Source organism: Dasypus novemcinctus, chromosome 11 (genome assembly GCF_030445035.2).
Source record: "Dasypus novemcinctus isolate mDasNov1 chromosome 11, mDasNov1.1.hap2, whole genome shotgun sequence".
Lineage (NCBI taxonomy): Eukaryota > Metazoa > Chordata > Mammalia > Cingulata > Dasypodidae > Dasypus > Dasypus novemcinctus.
Window position 1 is genome coordinate 105,621,792 of NC_080683.1, and position 20,028 is coordinate 105,641,819.

At 38.1% G+C, this 20,028-nt stretch overlaps 1 protein-coding gene across 9 annotated transcripts in view; it reads right to left on the bottom strand.

Moving 5' to 3' along the window:
- Window positions 1-20,028, bottom strand: part of ECHDC1 (ethylmalonyl-CoA decarboxylase 1) — a 47,813-nt gene that overhangs the window by 27,203 nt on the left and 582 nt on the right. For 4 of the 9 annotated variants that reach the window (XM_004469046.4, XM_004469041.4, XM_004469044.5 and 1 more), the window contains exons 2-5: window positions 15,135-15,353; window positions 12,956-13,098; window positions 2,556-2,608; window positions 1,516-1,596 (exon numbers count right to left, since the gene is read on the bottom strand). In XM_004469046.4, coding sequence (XP_004469103.1) covers window positions 1,516-1,596; window positions 2,556-2,608; window positions 12,956-13,098; window positions 15,135-15,351 — 494 coding nt within the window. In that variant the 5' untranslated portion in view covers window positions 15,352-15,353. Of the gene's footprint in view, window positions 1-1,515; window positions 1,597-2,555; window positions 2,609-12,955; window positions 13,099-15,134; window positions 15,354-17,643; window positions 17,877-19,352; window positions 19,450-19,583; window positions 19,732-20,028 lie in introns of all 9 variants that reach the window. The other 5 variants (XM_012529224.4, XM_023591886.3, XM_058307392.2 and 2 more) reach the window with 3 other exon arrangements.

The following is a 20,028-nucleotide window of genomic DNA, read 5'->3' on the forward strand; positions in this document are numbered from 1 at the left end:
AGCATTAGCTTATAAACTTTGAAAATACGAAAATGTGAGTGATTCAAAGAAATGGAGCTAAAAGTGAACAAAAGTGCTGAATCAATCACCTGTCTCAACTGTTTTTCCCTCTCCTAGAGTAAGATTACAGAACAGGTTGGCTTTCTCTTTAGTGTCTAAAAAAAGAGAGTCCAAAGTATAAAAACTGAAAACCTCTTCTTAGTATATGCTCCAACATTTTTATTTGCCAGGATGAAATGTATAATGAACAGAAAAAAAGGAAAAAGGCCAAGGTTAGTCCTAATGTTGAGGATTATCCCAAATGAAATGAGTAATGAGTTTAAAAAGTATGTCAGTATGTTACCATATTGGCACTTCAGTAGATGAGAGAGTAGTATAATGTGATCTTAAGACTGTAAGCAATAATATTATTAACATTCATTAAGTATAATGCTAAAACCTATATATGCATTATCTCATTTAAATCTATAAATAGTAAAGGAAAATATTTCCACTTTACACATAGAAATTTATAGAAATAAAAAGTTACTTGCTTAATGTCAAACAGACAAAAATGGCAAACTGAGATGCAACCTAGGTCTACTTACTGACCCTGGTCTACTTACTGACTCTGGTTGTTTTGCCATTTTGCTTCCATTCATGCTATATATACTACCTTTCACAGTGTAGAAAGGCTCAAGCATATGAGTCTCTAAGCATTAAAGAGCATTGTACAAAGTGCAGCCTGCCCAAGAATGGCGCCGCACACACGGAGAGCTGACACAACAAGATGACACAACAAAAAGAAATATAGATTCCCGTGCTGCTGACAACAACAAAAGCGGACAAAGAAGAACATGCAGCAAATGGACACAAAGAACAGACAATTGGGGGAGTGGGGGAGGGGAGAGAAATAAATAAAAAAATAAAAAATTTAAAAAAATTTAAAAAAAGAGCATTGTACAGGTTCTCCTTAGTAGGTTTTGGACATGGTACTGAGAAAGCAATTTCAAGCATATGTAAAGCTTCAGACTACAAAATATCATTCCTATTTATTATAGCTATTCAACATGAAAAAGAACTCTAGGGATTGAAGGGCTATTGGTCCCAAATAACTTCATTTAACTTTATTCCCTTGTCTTTCCAAAAATCCCCACAAAGTTACTATAAATCATACTAGAGTAAAGTTATGAAATAGATCTCAGAAAACCTCCTTTTATTGGTAAGAGGACAGAGGGGCAGCCTCTCTTTCTCTTATTTTTAAGTTAATTTTCTTTGTATAGTTCTTTCGTATATTAAAGTTTCATGCATTTCCTTAGCTTCTCTCCCCAGTGGTTGTCCCAATATGGATTTTTTGTTTTGTTCAAAGTGTAATAGTATATTAGACTGACTGGAATTATCTACTTTAATGACTGATAAAAGGAAAATAGTTATTGATTACTGTTTAAAAATATACAAAATATTGGTAAAAATAAAATAAATGTAAGCATACATTAATTATAGTTTTTGCAAGCAATAATGCAGTTTTCATACTACCTGAAATCACAGGCTGTAGTAAACTCTGCTCCTCCACCCAATGCACAACCTTGAATCAGTGCAACACTTATTAAAGGAAGTCTGTGTATTGAAAAAAAAATAAGGAAAAATAGATGTTAACATTTTAAATTTCAATACTAATTTACAAATGTGCATGTTCTGTAATGTAACACTGTGAAAGCAAGTTTTCCCTTATAATTCACGTGCTCCTGTTAAACTACAGTTTTCAGTAGTGTGATAGCAAAATAGCAAGTAAGTGTATTAACACAGTAGTACTATTCTATCGTAGTGAGTTTTAGCCCTTCTAAGTTTCGGGCGTGCCTTTTCAGACCTCAGTTTTTGTTGTCAAGAATGTGAACAGAGAAGGGGACTTGGCCCAGTGGTTAGGGCATCTGTCTACCACATGGGAGGTACGCGGTTCAAACCCCGGGCCTCCTTGACCCGTGTGGAGCTGGCCCATGGGCAGTGCTGATGCGCGCAAGGAGTGCCATGCCATGCAGGGGTGTTCCCCGTGTAGGGAGCCCCACGGACAAGGAGTGTGCCCCGTTAAGGAGAGCCGCCCAGCGCGAAAGAAAGTGCAGCCTGCCCAGGAATGGTGCCGCACACACGGAGAGCTGACACAACAAGATGAAGCAACTGAAAGAAACACAGATTCCCGTGCCGCCGACAACAACAGAAGCAGACAAAGATGACGACGCAGCAAATAGGCACAGAGAACAGACAACTGGGGTGGGGGGGAAGGGGAGAGAAACAAACAAATAAATAAATAAATTTTTAAAAAGCTAGTAACAAAAACTGTTAAGGGAAAAGGGCTATGTCTTAAACTCATTTTATCTCCACTCCTCTTATTTCTTAAATAATTGAGTATACTTCACCTATATTTGACTATATGACTGTCCTCCACAGCACAAAGGTAGTTCATCATTAGAATAGCAATAAGTAAAAATCAGCTATTAATTTTTAGCTAGTACAAATAATGGAATAATGAACAGCTATTTTTGGTGTATAAAAAAAATTTTTTTAAAAGAAAGATACATTACCTCATAAATCTTGTTAAGGTGTTTTGCATGAACATACATAAGGCCATTCCATCCTTTAAATAAGAATAAGTATTAAAAAGAATATAATGCAAATGTATTACATAAGAATTAAAAAGAAAACATTTCAGGATTTAGATAGTTATGCCAAAAATATATCTAATTTTTTAAATGAGGTTTCCATATAAAACTCTTTGAAGCTCTTTGAAAAACAAATGCTGCTCTATTTGATTTCCTTGCCTCCTGGGGCTCAATGAACTCACTTTTTCACGAGGATTAACAAGGTCTTAGGTGTGCAAGTCAGGTGTGAAAGGCACATTCACAGAATATGGAGTTCTACTCAGGGTAATTTGGGGGAAAAGAGGCATAAAACACACACCCACCTCCTATTCCAAACAGTAACCCCCTAAAAATGCAAATAGACGAGAAGAAAAGGAAAAATTATACTAAGCTTTGATTCTTTGTAACAATGAGGTTTTTATCCTGGTATCTACATAAATTGTACATTTCTTAAACAAATATCTTTTTTCTTTTTTTTTTTTAAAGATTTATTTATTATATTTTTATTTCTCCCCACCCCCACCCCAGTTGTCTGTTCTCTGTGTCTATTTGCTGCGTGTTCTTTTGTCCACTTATGTTGTTGTCAGCAGCACGGGAATCTGTGTTTCTTTTTGTTGCGTCATCTTGCTGTCAGCTCTCCGTGTGTGCGGCGCCATTCCTCAGCAGGCTGTACTTTCTTTCGCACTGGGCGGCTTTCCTTATGGGGCACACTCCTTGCGCGTGGGGCTCCCCTACTCAGGGACACCCCTGCGTGGCACGGCACTCCTTGCGTGCTTCAGCGCTGCACGTGGGCCAGCTCCACATGGGTCAAGGAGGCCCGGGGTTTGAACCGCGGACCTCCCATGTGGTAGATGGATGCTCTAACCACTGGGCCAAGTCTGCTTCCCTAAACAAATATCTTAAAAGTAGTCTAAATTCACTGCCTCTTCTTTTTTACCACATATACTTTCTTCAAATGAGTGTAATCCTCTTCTTTCTCCCGAAAGACTCCCTTCAAAGGTTTCTAATAATCTCCTGTCAAATTAAATGGATTTTTCTAATTCCTTATCTTCCTTTCTCCTTCCATAAAATGTGGGATCTTTGACCAATTTCTTCATTTCAATACTCTCTCTTCTTGGTTTCTAGTGACAAATTTTACACTCCTGATTCATTTCCTATTTCTTTGTTCATTTCCAGTTTGTTCCTAGGTTCCTTTTATTCAGCATGTATTCCCCCAAATCCAAACCACGGTTCTCTTTCTCTTCCTTGGAATTTCAATTTCTTCCTTGGAAGTCTCGTCTACTCCCATTGCTTCAATTATTGTCTTTATGTCCCAAAGCCTACTAATTATTTCTACATTCTGCCAACACCTCAACGGCAAAATCCAACTAGAAGTGGAAGGAGCAGGGTTTGAATCTTAGTGTTACTACTTAATAATAACATGAACTTGAGCAAGTCTTAACTATGAACTTCAATTTCTTCATCCACAATAAATAGAAAAGTATCCGTCCTATTTGACTTAAAGGATGGTTGGAAAGATGAACATGTACATAGATATTCTGTAAGATTATAGAAATATAAGAGCTCTGAGTGAGTAGAAAAAGGTCTTCTGGTCATAAAGGCTCAGAATTTTGGTATAATCCTTGACCCTTCCTTTTCCACAGTTTTCCCGCACTCAATATGTTACCAAGAAAGTCCCTCAATTCTTCCTTTAAAATATTTCAATCCCTTCTTTTTTAATTTTCACAGTCACTACCCTAATTTAGACCTCTATTTCTCATGCCTAGATTATTACAGCCTTGCTTCCTAACTGGAATTCATTTTTTTTCCCTCTTCAATCTGTATTGCATGTTACTGCCTTCATATCACACAATAGAAAAAGTTCAAATTCCTTGGAAAGGCACCATGAACCATTGATCCCAAACAATCTTACTAATTTTACTGACTACCATACACAGTATCCAAGAATCCTTTAGCCACAAAAATTTATTTGCCATTCCTCTAACACTCAGTTCTTATCCATGTCCCTGTACCTTTGCTCACATCATTCTCACTATTTGGAACAGATTCTCCTTGTCTCTACCTACTTCCAGGAACACTCAGATCAAGTGTTTTTCCATGAAGCTTTTCTAAATTCCCTGTTACGGATAAAATTGCATCGCCAAAGTGGTACGCTGAGGTTATTATTCCCAGTACTTGCTGTAGCAGTTTGATATTATTGATAAATTCCAAAAAGAAATATTGGATTATGTTTGTAATCTGATCGGTACCTGACCATGATTGAGTTATGATTAGAGCATTGGGGACTCACAGATAAAAGACATGGCAAAGGACAGAGCTGAGGGTTTCTGATGTTGGAGTTTTGATGTTGAGTTTGATGCTGAAGACTTAAGCTGGAGCCCAGGAAAGTCAGCACACAGAGGAAAGAGAAGCCAGCCCCAGGAAGAAAGGAATCTTGAACCCAGAGAGAAGCAAGCCCCAGGAATGTAGGAACCCAGGAAGCCTGAACCCTTGCAGACGTTGGCAGCCATCTGGCTCCAAATAGATTTTGGTGAGGGAAGTAACTTATGCTTTATGGCTTGGTATCTGTAAGCTCCTACCCCAAATAAATACCCTTTATAAAAACCAACTAATTTCTGGTATTTTGCATCAGCACCCCTTTGGCTAATATACTTGCGAAAGACATTAGAAAGTAGGGTTCTTACAGACAGAACTAGGCAAGTTAAAAAGAGGTCAAAGTGCCCTTAATCTAGTCTGACTAGTGTCTTTGTAAGAAGAGGAAACCTGGACACATAAGGCAGAGAATGCCATAGATTGTAGGCTGCTAATCTGAAGGAGCTAAACATAAAGGACATCACTGCATAAAGGAAAACCTGATGCAGCAAAATGGCTGAAAAAAGGCAAGAAAAAGAAGGAAGAGGAGGAACACAAAGAAGACAGAGAAGATGAGAAGGGATAAAGATGAAGAGGATGGGTAAGATGGCTTTAGTGCAGTTTTTTTTTTTCCCGTCTAAAAGCATTTAACCCTCCTGTAGACAACTGATACCTTCCAAAGAAAAAAAACTGAAACATGTCTGTGTAAGATTTGTTTTTAAACTGTACAGTGTCTCTTTTTGTAGAGTTAATACTGAATGTGTCTTTAGATAGCTCTGTTCTGGTGGTCTTACAATAGCCAATAACTTTGCCTGGCACAGTATGGGGGTTGTAAATTGGCATGGAAATTTTAAAGCAGATTCAGGTTGGTGCAAGCACCAGTTAGTTATATATGGGTATGGTAGTTTTTTCATCTTCGGCTGTCTCTGATGCAGCTTATGAGAAATAAATTGAATGCCACTCTGTAATTGTGGGGGGAAAAAGCTGTTTTGTTGAAATTCTGAATGCTTCTAAGAAAATACAATTTTTAAAATTAGTTCTGTTCTTCTTTTCATAGATCTGAAATTATTCTTCTTGAGGGGATGCTAGTCTTGTGCTTTTGCTCATTTTGGACTACATGCTATTAAAACAGTGTTCAGGGAAGCAGACTTAGCCCAGTGGTTAGGGTGTCCGTCTACCACATGGGAGGTCCACAGTTCAAACCCCGGGCCTCCTTGACCCATGTGGAGCTGGGCCATGTGCAGTGCTGATGTGCGCCAGGAGTGCCCTGCCATGCAGGGGTATCCCTACATAGGGGAGCCCCATGAGCAAGGAGTGTGCCCCATAAGGAGAGCCGCCCAGTGCGAAAGAAAGTGCAGCCTGCCCAAGAATGGTGCCGCACAGAGAGCTGACAGCAAGATGACGCAACAAAAAGAAACACAGATTCCTGTGCCGCTGACAACAAAAGTGGACAAAGAAGAACACGCAGCAAATAGACACAGAGAACAGATAACTAGGGCAGGAGAGAAATAAATAAATCTTAAAAAAAAAAAGGACAGTGTTCATCTTTTCATATCATTCACTGATAAAAGGCTTTCATCTGCACACTCATGAGAGAGGTAATAACTGAGATAGTTTTCATTCATAACTAAAACTCAAAATCTAGATCAGTTGACATCAAACTACACATAGCCCAGTTACCACATTTACAAGAGTAACCAGTTTCCTCTTCACAGGATGGGATTATTAATCAAACATCTTTTAAATCCATCCTTTAAGGACTAATAGAAAGATAAATTCCAATTTTTACATGAGGACTCTAGAGTCTTTTTTTTTTTTTAAGATTTATTTATTTATTTATCTCCCCTTCTCCCCCCACCACCCCAGTTGTCTGTTCTCTGTGTCTATTTGCTGCGTTATCTTCTTTGTCTGTTTCTGTTGTTGTCAGCAGCATGGGAATCTGTGTTTCTTTTAGTTGTGCCATCTTGTTGTGTCATCTCTCCATGTGTGCGGTGCCATTCCTGGGCAGGCTGAACTTTCTTTCGCGCTGGGCGGCTCTCCTTATGGGGTGCACTCCTTGCGTGTGGGGCTCCCCTACGCAGGGGACACCCCTGCGTGGCACGGCACTCCTTGCGCATATCAGTACTGCGCATGGGCCAGCTCCACTTGGGTCAAGGAGGCCCGGGGTTTGAACCGCAGACCTCCCTTGTGGTAGACGGACACCCTAACCACTGGGCCAAGTCTGCTTCCCTCTAGTCTTTAACTCCCATTACCATGTTATGGCAGTTACATTTTCAGTTCCCACTTTAAAGAAGACCTGAGAATGTCACCCCAAAAGGATGATCTTAAAATACAAGACTGCCATATTAAATTGTTGATTTAGCTCCACCAAAGGCTCTATGAAAGTGCTGGCTATAATTGTCTTTCCAATTTATCTAAATATGGACTGCTTAGGAATTTACATCCTCCTTTATAATTAAATATTTTAAATTAATTGTGCCAGCTTTTATATATATACATGTATATGTTTTTAAAGAAGCTTTAGATTACATAAATGTTACATCAAAAATATAGGGGGGAAGTGGCTGTGGCTGTGGCTCAATCAGTTGGGCTCCCATCTACCATATGGGAGGCCCTGGATTCGCATCCTTGGGCCTCCTTGTGAAGGCAGGCTGGCCTGTGTGTTGCAGAGAGCTGACGGTCCATGAGCTGTGGAGAGCTGACGCAGCAAGATGACACAACAAAGGGAGAAACAAGCAGGCACAGAAAAAACATGCAGTGAAATGGATACAGAGAACAGACAGCAAAAAACAAGCTGCAAGGGGGATGGCAATAAATAAAAATAAATAAATCTTTTAAAAATATATATATAGAGAGAGGATTCCCAAACACCCTACCTCACCCCTCCCCTCCCCCTCTTCCCCCATTAACATCTTTCATTAGTTTGGTACATTTGTTACAATTAATGAACACATACTAAAGCGTTGCCACTAACTATGTCTCTAGTTTACATTATAGTTTATACTTTGCACCACCCAATTTTATAGGTTTTGACAAAATGTATAATGGCCTATATCCATCATTGCAATGTCATGCAGGACAATTCCAACGTTCCCAAAGTGTCCCTGTTACACCTATTCTTCCCTCTCCCTCCCCTCAGAACCTCTGGTGGCCACTACCTTTGTATAATGATAAGAGTTCTTCCATTGCTAGAATAATAATAGATTTACTTTAGTCCATAACTGAATTCCCCCCTTATGTCTGTTCACTTCTCCATCTTGAGGATTTGGGGATAGTGATGCATACTCTGTTTCTGATTGAGAGGAAGCTTAGATCCCATGGGGCAGATGGATGGAAGTCTTGTTGGCAGTTGTGGATAGTTTGTTTTGGGGGGATGGTCATTGTCCACCATCCTTTGGTTAGTTGTCCTGGGTGAGTCCAATGAAATGGGGGAGTAGGAGTTGCGACTCTCATGAGATTCATGGCTCAATGAGCATATAAACAGACTGAAGATTTAAGTTTCTGGGACATATTTAACAAGTACAGTGCTAATTATAGGTTCAAATAAAAGGGGCAGAAGAGCCATGAGTAAGGATATTATAAATTAGTCTAACTCTGTTTCACTGGGGAGCATATATTCCAAAGTAAGGCCCACTGACAGGGTGCTGAATTCCTGAGATTGCCTGCCCTACTTATAGCATCTAGATGTCTCTGGAGCCCTCAGGAGCCCCACTGTTTGGGGACAATTCATATAACTGGGAGGAGGGCTGAGGAAGAAACAGGTGAACTTTGGAGATTTGCAGGTCTGCGATTAAAACTACAATGTTGGGAATGTTCTTTTGGCAAATATGGTAGGGGAAGGTTACTGGTGCAGGGCATCAGGCGTGGGGAGATATGCAGGATAGGGTGCACCTGGGGCATGCTTCTATGGAATGAAAGTGTTCATCACGTCCTAATGTATTATCTCAGTGAGTGGAGGCCCACACAATAAACAACAAAATATTAAATGCCCATTCTGGAGGGGCAAGAATCTCTCAAGAACAAAGGCAGTGCTCAATAAAAGAAAACAGAAAATATGCCAACCCCTCAATGTTATTGCATGTAACTATGAACGTTATCCTTTAAAAATTGAAACTTAGTGGTTACCATATGTTCTGAGGGGTGGGGGAGGAAAGAAGAGAATAGATGAAACATAGGGCATTTTTAGGGCACTGAAATTGTTCTGCATGATCCTGCAATGATGGATACGAGCCATTGCAAATTTTGTCAAAACCTATAAAACATGTATGTTACAAAATGTAAACCATAATGCAAACAATTAACCATGATTAGTAGCAATATTTCAATATTTCTACATCAATTGTAACAAATGTACCATCCACATGTAAAGTGTTATTAATAAAGTGGGAGAGGAGGAAGGGTTGGGTATAGGGGAATCTCCTATTATTTTCTAAGGGACGTTTCTGTAACCTGAAGCTTCTTTGAAGATAAAGTGGAAAAATAAGACCCTGGGGGAGAATACAGAAGAAATTGTTATTGTACATAAAAGACAACAGATCTTATGGTGATAAAAAACAAAAAGAAAAATATATATATTTTTTGGTATTTTGTCATTTATTATTATTTTATTTTATTATTTATTTTTTTGGTTTTGTTTATGGAGGGGTTTTGGATAGCAGAAGGGTCACAACTGCAGCAGGGGAGAATCACTGGTGTGGGGTGTCCAATGGGGAGATATGTGGGAAAGGGGACACCTGGGGCTTGCCTCTATGGTGTGTGAATATGTTCAAGGGGTCATGGGGCACCGTCTCAGTGGGTGGAGACCTACACAACAACTGAAAGAATATTGGATTCCCATCCTGGGAAGTCTTGCTACATGCTCTAATAGAGCGGCAAGATCCCCCCAGTACAGGGGCAAACGAGGGCAGACCACTACGCCAGACCCTTAACATTGATGGTTGTGCTTATGAACCTTGTTCTTGTGAAACTGAAACTTAGTCTAGTATTACATATTGCCTATGAGTTACCTCCTGAAAGCTTCCTTGTTGCTCAAATGTGGCCACTCTAAACTCAGCATATAAAAGCACTATCTTCCTCTGGCATGGGACAACAATCCTGGGGATGAGCCTTCCTGGTACTGAGGGATTATTACCAAGTGCCAACTAGCAATGCATTTGGAAAAAGACCTTGACAAAAAGGGGGAAATACCAAACACAAATGAGTTTTTATGGTTAAGAGGTTTCAAGGTGAGTCAGGAGGCTATTCCAGTGGTTCCACTTATGCATGTCTCAGCAGGATCTCATGTGGAATCCTCACAAAGCACTGTAATGTATATATTATAATCCTTATTTCTAGGTAAGGAAAATAAGACTCAGAAAGATAAAATGATTTGCCCAATCACTTAGCTAGAAAAAGTTCAAATCAGTATTCAAGTCCAAGCCTATCAAAGCTACTGCTCTATTTTACCAAGAGAGATGTTTCTTCACATATTTATACAAGTAGAAATTATATACTTCATTGGTATGAGTGGAATATTATTAAAATTGTATTACATACAAGCCCACATCAATAATTAAATGGCAACAAATACTACATAATTTTCTTCTTCCCTCCCTCCATCCATCCCTACTCTAGATGCATTATAGATATAGCTCATTTAAAATTCTCTGTCATTGAGTTACTAAGGGGCTTCTACCTAAAAGAATTCAAACTTGCTGATTTTGACAATAGGTTTCTAGTTACTGCTAATCTTCTTGTCATTCCTTTCCTTTCCCCCCAGTTCTTCACACTACTGCACCCTAATCTTTAAGAGCCAAAATAACAAAAAAGTCTCTACTTAGGTGACTTCCAGAGATGATTTCTGGAATTTAATCTGTCATTCTAATATTGCTGAGGTACATCTCCAATTTAAAATTTTACAACAGTGCTTTCTAGTTTAAAAAGCACTTCAAGGGTGGGGGGTTTATGGGGACCTCATATTTTTTAATGTAACATTAAAAAAATAAAGACAAATGTTGCAGTATCATATCAATGGATTTAATTATAAATTAAAATGAGAAAGAGAGAAAAAAGAAAAAAAAGCACTTCAATATACATTAGATAACTCAGTCCCCAAAAAATCCTGTGAGACAGGTTTTATAATCTCCATGGAGTTAAGAAAGTAACTTCCTCATGTAGTAAGTGCCAGATCTTAGTCTAAACCCAAGAATTCTTATTCTGGATTCATCCCCTTCTAAGTCTGGGCAGGCTCAACTAACTCAGGAATGTGCTATATCATTGTACTTTTAAAAAGAGAGAGACACCCAGCATCCAGATCTTGGTTTCTAATGCCTCTTTTCAATAAAAGTCAGGACTCCTTGGAGAGATGAGTCTGCTGTAACTGTAGTGCCAAAAAGTAAGACTCCAAAAAAAAGAAAAGAAGGAGATAGGAACCAACCTGAAAGGGCTCACAATGGCCAAACTGGAACAATTTGAGCAAAAATTAAAAATTAAAAAAAAAAAGTATAGTATAACCCAAAGTATGAAATATATATCTGAGTGCATATTGATATATAAATGAACAATTTAGTACATAAATGGGAGAGAAGACCCAAATCTTCCTTATAGAAGAATGTCAAATAGTTTACAGAGATACTCCCCCTTCCAGTTGACTTGAGTGTAGACTAAATTTTGTGATGTGTTTCCAAAGAGTAGAGTATTAAAACGGGATGGAAAGTAACTTTATAGTAAAGCAAACTGACAAATACTATGTTGATTAGCTGATCAAGGTCAACATCAACAGTGTTAAGTCAAATTGATAGTAGTACTCTTGATATGAGATCAGAATAGCATTTTACCTCTGTGGTCTTGCCCTCCCAAACCCATAACTTCAGTCTAATCTTCAGAAAAATACCAGACATATTCCAACTAAGGGACATTCTACAAAATATCTGTCCAGCACTCCTAAAAAGTGTCAAGGATATAAAAACAAGGAAAGTCTGAGCAACTATCACAGCCCAGAGGAGGCTAAGGAGATATGACTAAATATGGTGTCCTGGATGGGATTCTGGAACAGATAAAGAATACGACTGGAAAAACTAGTGAAATTCCAATAAAGTGTGGCATTTAGTTAATACTGTACCAATGTTGGTTCATTAATTATGATAAAGGTTCAATAGGAGAAATTGGGTATGGGGTATATGGGAACTCATGTTACAATATTTGTAACTCTTCTGTAAAACTAAACTTATAGTAAAATAAAAATTTTATTTAAAAATTCAAAAAAAACAGAAAAGAAAGAATGTACAATACTGAAAAGGAGAGAGAATCCCACCCTCCAAAACACAAAACCAAACCAAACAACTGAAAGTGCTCTTCTATTTTTTTTTTTAAGATTTATTTATTTATTTAATTCCCCCCCTCCCCTGGTTGTCTGTTCTCTGTGTCTATTTGCTGCATCTTGTTTCTTGGTCCGCTTCTGTTGTCGTTAGCAGCACGGGAAGTGTGGGCGGTGCCATTCCTGGGCAGGCTGCACTTTTCTTTCGCGCTGGGCGCCTCTCCTTACGGGTGCACTCCTTGCGCGTGGGGCTCCCCTATGCGGGGGACACCCCTGCGTGTCGCGGCACTCCTTGCGCGCATCAGCACTGCGCATGGGCCGGCTGCACACGGGTCAAAGAGGCCCGGGGTTTGAACCCTGGACCTCCCATGTGGTAGACGGACGCCCTAACCACTGGGCCAAGTCCGTTTCCCTGAAAGTGCTCTTCTAAACCACAAGAAAAAGTAACTGCAAACTTTTTACAGAAGTGCCCCAATTCAGACACCCTATTGGTAAAATCTTAATCATTTGCTTCACCTATGTTATTTCCCCTATAATTCTCTATAATTCAGAAAAAAAAACACAAAAAACAAAAAAACTCCTATGGTTGGAAAGATATTAGCTGTCATCACAATAACTATAAGTAAAATATAAAAATCTCAGATATAGATGTCTGATAAACATGTAAAATCTAATGCATAATTCATACAACACTTACCTCTGGAGTTCCTAGTGCTTTCACAGCATTCAGATCAGATCCTGAAGAGAAAGTATTTTTTGCCCCACAGACAATGAGGCCTTTCCCCTCTGTCCAATTTTCCAGTTCAATCACTTTTTCCAGAAGTTGTAGCATCATATCACCTGCCAGGGAGAGGAGAGGGAAATTATAAAGACACATAAGATTTTGGAAAAAATGTCAAAAAAGGGCTCTTAGGTCATATATCTTATAAATATTTATTGAATGCCTATCAAATGCCTATTGTGCTGGCACTACTGAGTATACAAAAGAGGTGTGTATGAAAGTCCCTGCTTTAGAAAGTTTATAATTTGTTAGTGATATCTTTATGTACCTATCTTAAGAAATGACAAAAATATATGATTAGGTAGGAAAATGAGAACACAATATACATATCCTAGGAATAGAAAACTTAGGAATGGACAATATGGGGTTTGGAGTAAGGAAAATTTATTATTTAGGGTAAAGATAAACTATAGAGACCTGACTCCACAGCATTTTAAAGACATTAAGTATCTTAGTCAATAGTTTATTAATAGTTATGGATAAAAACATATGACTCTGAGATCGAATGATATATTAATAGATATGTGGTATATAGAACAAAGGAGAGATTCTTCCTGACAGATCAAAATTACTTTAATAGGATATTAGATCAGGAAAGGTGGAATAAATATCACATTGTTCCATGGTTGATAAATTTTGCTTTGAGGAACCTGAGGCATACTATGGAAGTGCTTTGGGACTACCTATGGGTAGCCTATCAACAATCAATTCTATGATTTCTAGATTAAATTAGACTGCAACCTTGATATCATTCTAAAATTCTATTGGAGCTTCTTTTTTACTGATAAGTTTAAAATGAAAACAACAGGGACTGTTGTTTTAAGATCTTCTAATCAGTAACTTTTAGATATACTTATCGTTGCTGCTCCGTCAAGTTCATTAAGTTCATAATACTCTTAACATGATTAATCATATTTTTTCTACCACTGAAGAAAATGCTTGAGAAAACATTATAAAGATTATAGTAGAGTTAAAATTGGCAGAGAAGCTGTACCCTAAATTTTCAAAACTTACTATATATGCCCCATTAAACTAAAACAATTCTTTGGAATATAAACCCCATGTCAAGAACTATTATTTTCTTGGCCATTTTCTGAAGTAATTCATAATGAGATGGTTCCAGAAGAAATGTTAAATTATGTTACTGACTCACAAATGACTAATGCAGTTATCCCTTCTAATTACTAATAATGGCCTACTTAAAACAGTAATCTTTCCCAAGAATGTCCTGGATGCTTTAGAAATATAGTTCCTGATCTTAAAGAATCAGTCTAATAAGGGACTCCCTTACCCACCGCCCAAAAAAAAAACAAAAAACCAAAAAAACCCGAGTAGAACACTGCTGATTGATAAATGTGATTGTGGCTGAAAGAGGTAGTTTAGGTAGGTTAATGGTAGTTGAAAAGCAGCTAGAAAATAATCAAGGGACTGTATAACAGTGACTGGTGGTAAATGAAGATTATGGTTAATAATATAAATATGAGAATGTTCTTCTACTATAACGTGTTTGTAACAAGAACATGGTGATACATGGGAAAAATACAACTAGTGTAACTTACAGACTATAGTGAACAGCAGTGTTGTAATATTTTTGTGGCAAAAGCAAAGAAGGTACTACATCAATGCCAAAGAACAAAAACAAAGAATATGGGGCTTAGTTTTAAGAGATGTGAATGTGACCAAGCAGGTTTTTCCTTCATTTTCTTCATTAACAGGGAGACTTTGATTATGTTATTTAACCAAATCTATGCTCATTAATGTATCTTTCTGAACTGAGTTTGTTTTTAGGATTAAATGAGATAAATGTGCCTGGACAGACTTTTCTATAGGAATGCTTCCATAATTTACTAAAGCTGTCTTTTGTCTGTTACTTTATTTTTTTAATTGACATAAAGTTTACTTAAAAAAACAACTTACATTTAATAAGAATGCTCCTAGTTCATATGACAGAGTTTAATATATTTTTATTTTTTTCTTGTTCTACAAAGAAAACCATGACTTGCAAAAATTCTGTCATCTAAGTAAGGATAAAAACATGACAGCAGGTTAAGGTTAGACTAGTTTCATTGTTTAGTGAAAGAAAAATCTCTAGTACCTGAAAAGGCATTCATTTTACTTGGATTATTCAGAGTAAGAATGCCAATGCCACTGTCTTCCTTCTGAAGGTCAATGGATCCACCAGGAAACTGCTGAAGTACTTTTTTCACTTCTTCCTCATGGAAACCATGAGCTGTATTATAAAGCGACACTCCCGTTGGATGTACCAATTTTGTCCTCATAGACAGAGATGTCTTCAGAAGATTTGCTGCCATTTCTGGAAAAGAGAAATAAGTCCAGATAAACTGACATTTTTCTATTATGTGTTAGTAGGTTGTAGTGATGGTCATTTTTTATTCAACTGGGAGTACCTCCTCACTTCCTAAATCATCTTTTAGGAGACAGTATTTCCTTTCCTTTTCTCATGTTCTTACACCACATTAACTCACAAAGCTTATCATCTCAGTATATCATTGAGAGATGATGACATAATTACAGCACATTTATTAGGATCCAATACACTAAATGCTTTAGAGAAAATGTTGCTGTTCTGCATTTATTACCATATACTGCCCCCAGGTAGTTTTTCCCATCACAGCACTTGTTTTTCCCCCAATCCTTCAACTTTTTCAAAAATCTAAGGATAAATTTAGTCCAAATGTTCCCCTGGAAAAAATCTCTACACGGAAATGCTACAAAAGCAATCCCACTCAGAGGTTTTATTCTTAGCATTATCCTTACCTTCTACAATGTTTTAATAGAAAAGGCAGGAAGGGGTATTGAGGAAAATGGAGAACATAGGAGTATTGCACAGTTCTGTGTTCTCCAGGGTTCTATTACCCTGCTCTCCTCTTCTTACTTTATACAAACATCGTGGGTAATCTCACCTGTTTTTATCTGAGGTAAAAACTGTGTCACTAGAACTTACCTTACTACTGTGTTTAATAAATGGTACTTAAGGGAAGCTAACTTGGCCCAATGGATAGGACGTCTGCCTACCACATGGGAGGTCCATGGTTCAAACCCTGGGCCTCCTTGACCTGTGTGGAGCTGGCCCATGCGCAGTGCTGATGCGCGCATGGAGTGCCCTGCCATGCAGGGGTGTCCCCCACGTAGGGGAGCCCCACGCGCAAGGAGTGCGCCCCGTAAGGAGAGCCGCCCAGCGAAAAAGGAAGTGCAGCCTGCCCAAGAATGGCGCCCCGCACGCCGGAGAGCTGACACAAGATGACGCAACAAAAAGAAACACAGATTCCCAGTGCTGCTGATAAGGATAAAAGCAGTCACAGAAGAACACACAGCGAATGGACACAGAGAGCAGACAACTGGGGGGGAGGCGGGGGGAAGGGGAGAGAAATAAGTAAATAAATCTTTTTTTAAAAATTAAATAAATGGTACTTAAGTGTAGGAAAGGGAAGAAATAAGTCTTCAGTTAGCCCAATGGAATGCCACAAACTTATTTTATAGCTTTAAATGTCTCTACTACATGAGTTACAAAATGGTATGAGAAACAGATAGAAACACAGCATTATAAAGGTTATAACACATTCAGTCTCTCTTCATTCCACTTTTAAACTTCCACCCTCAAGTGACATTTTTGTAAAAATGTCTTAGAATATATATTTTCTTGGAAAAAGAGTATACAGTAGAATGAAATTTCACTAACAGATATATTTTAAGAAATAGGGGTATTTCAAAATTTCCCCCACTAAGATGACTTGTAAATACAACATTACATTTACAAAACAATAAAATACAAGATGTTTCTTAAATCTCAAAGAGGCTACTAATAATAAGTTGTGATATAATATGGTTTAATATATTTTAGAGGTTAGACAAAAAAAAGAAAAAAAAAGTATTGCACTACTGCACTGCCTGTTATCAAGAGTAAGAACTTGACATTCTTGTTCCAAGAAAAAAGGTACTCTATCTTGTCATTGTATGATCTGGGCTATAACATAATCTATTCCTTAACATCTGACTCCTTATAATGTTCTTCTGTACTCCATAAGTGAACCTCTTTCTTTTCTTCTGGGAAATACACTATTTAGTAAATTATAAGGCCAACAATCGGACACTTATTCCAAATTTTATGAGCTTAATTTGGTTACCAGAAAACAGTCCCCAGTATTTGGTTTATCTCATGGCTGTAGGGATAATTTTTTAAGCTTTACTTCTGAAACTTTCCAAAATCATTTTTTTGTAAATACAGAAAATGATATAAAAATTAACCATCTCTCATCTATAATGGACGCTAACGTTCTTGTCTTAGTTCCTTTAGTGCTCTTTTTAAAATTTTTCATTTCCAAAATTTTCTAATTCACAGTAAAGGTGAAAATTTCCATCACCTAGCTGCAACAATCATCAACATCTCTGCAATGTTGTTTCATCTCAACCACCATCCCACAAACTCCACATACAATGCACTTTTGCTCCCTAGAGTAATGTATTAGTTAGCCAAAGGGGTGCTGGTGCAAAATACCAGAAATTAATTGGTTTTTATAAAGGGTATGTCTTTGGGGTAGGAGCTGACAGATACCAGGCCATAAAGCATATGTTACTTCCCTTACCAAAGTCTATATTCCTGTGTTGGAGCAAGATGACTGCCAACAACTGTGAAGGTTCAGGTTTCCTGGGTTCCTCCCTTCCTCAGACTTCTTTTTCCTGGGCTTAGGGTTTCTCTCTTCCTGGGGCTTCTTTCTGTTTCCTCTGTGCACTTATTTTCCAGAGCTCCAGCTTAAAGCTTCAGCATCAAACTCCAACACCAAACACCCTCAACTCTGTTCTTTGCCATGCCTTTTATCTATGGGTGGGAACGCAATGTCCTAATCATAACTGAATCATGCCCAGGTACAGACCAGATTACAAACATAAACCAATATCTATTTTTGGAATTCATAACCATATCAAATTGGTACAGGGTGCTAATGCAAAGTACCAGAAGTCTATTGGCTTTTACAAAGGGTATTTATTGGGGGTAAAAGCTTACAGTCAATCATCACCTTAACTGTAATACTGTCTAAGAGGCCACAGTTTACTTAATTACCCCATAGCTCAGGGATTCTTAACAAGGGCTGTGAGCACGAACTGAAATTCAAAAAACCCTTATTCTTGTGAGGACATGTTGGTGTGGGTGTGATATATTTATTAAATAATACACAGTGAAGTGTGGACTTAGTAATGGATTCATGGTTTTCACCTGACTGGCAAAGGGATCATGGAACGAAAAAGGTTAAGAACTCCTGCCATAACTAGAGCTTAACACCCTGAGGAAGAACCTTTCATCAACTTGCACATACATTAGCTAGCACAACAGTTTTCAGAATTATTTTTAACAACTACTGAGGTTAAGATTTCAAGGCTCCCATTCTGAAGGAAATTTTTTAGGCTCTTATTCCTTCATTCCTAAAACCTATAGGAAAAGAGAGTGGGGAATGACACAGTATTGGAGTTTAAATTGCAGTTTATCAAGGCAACATTTCCCCATTCTGGAATAAAAATAACTAGCAATTAAGAAGAAAAGATATGAGCAAATTAAAAAAAGGCAGGTGCCTGCACTGGGGTAAGTAGACAAGTGATTATTTAGAACAAAATATGTTTTCCTCCCCCCTCCAAATGTCACCAACTGTCTGTAGCTTTAGTTATTGAGATATGAGTTACTGGGAAAAAGCTATGGTTATTGAGATATGAGCAAAATGGAAAAACAAAATGGAAAGTGCTGGGAAGTGGCTGTGGCTCAATCAATTGGGCTCCCATTTACCGTATGGGAGGCCCTGGGTTCAAGTCCCATGGCCTCCTCGTGAAGGCAAGCTCACCCGTTCCATGCAGAGAAGTGATGGCCCCGCACCCCACGGAGAGCTGATACATCAAGATGACACAACACAGGGAGACAAACAGATACAGAAGAACGCGCAGTGAATGGACACAGAGAGCAGACACTAAGCAAGCCACAAAGGGGGGGAATAAACAAATAATACTAATAATAAATCTTTTTAAAAAAATTTTTTTAATTGAAAGTGCTTGCATGCATTGGGTAAGCAGACGAGCGTTTATTTAGAACAAAACATGTTTTTTTCCCCACTTCAACGAAGACTCAATAGTTGCCTGTACCTATCATTGTTCAGATTATCTACCAAGAAAGAATGATTAAAACGCTGGGTGATCCACTTACTGACTGGCCTGGGACAATGTGGTAAACATACATAATAAGCAAACAAGTAAAGAAGTAAAATAAAAGTTGCAAAATAAAAAGAAAAATTTCCACATACTTAAAGCCTACCTTTAGTATCTTCACCTGGTTGGCCAATCCCATAAACCTTTTGCAAAACTCATGGACTATCCTTACTTGTGCCCTACTTCCCATCGCACCATCTGGCCTATCAAAGTGGAAAACGATGCAATTAAATTGACACATCCCACAGTATTAACTAGTTATAAGGTATTTAAAGCCTCATGAAGACCTAAAAAGCTAGAAAGAATGATCGCAAACACGATTTTGCTCCTCCCTCACCCAGTATATGTCGCAATTATATAATGCTTTTCCTTCCAGGCTTCCTCTTCCAAGAGCGCTCGATCTTCAGAGTTTCAGAGTTTTCCTCGTTTATTCCTGCCTATGTTTATTTCTATACCTTCAACACCTAGAAAACAGGCTCTCAGATCTGGAACCGAGGAAAGGACAGAGGAGGAAAGGTTGAGATAGTGTTCTCGCAAGGTCCGTTTCCGCTTTTTCAACCCATTCTTATGTATTAAAACCACTGATTTTACATTCATGAACCCTTAAAAAGATTACCGCGGTTCAATTCGGAGGAATTCTAAAATTTAAAAATCCGTATCAAAGAGAGTTGGTCATTTGTTCTGCCTAAAAGTCAGGGCATGAAACAAACGACGCAGGAAGTTTTCGTTACCTCAGATAATATATAAGTAGAAACAGAGACAATTATAGAGATTCCAGGGAG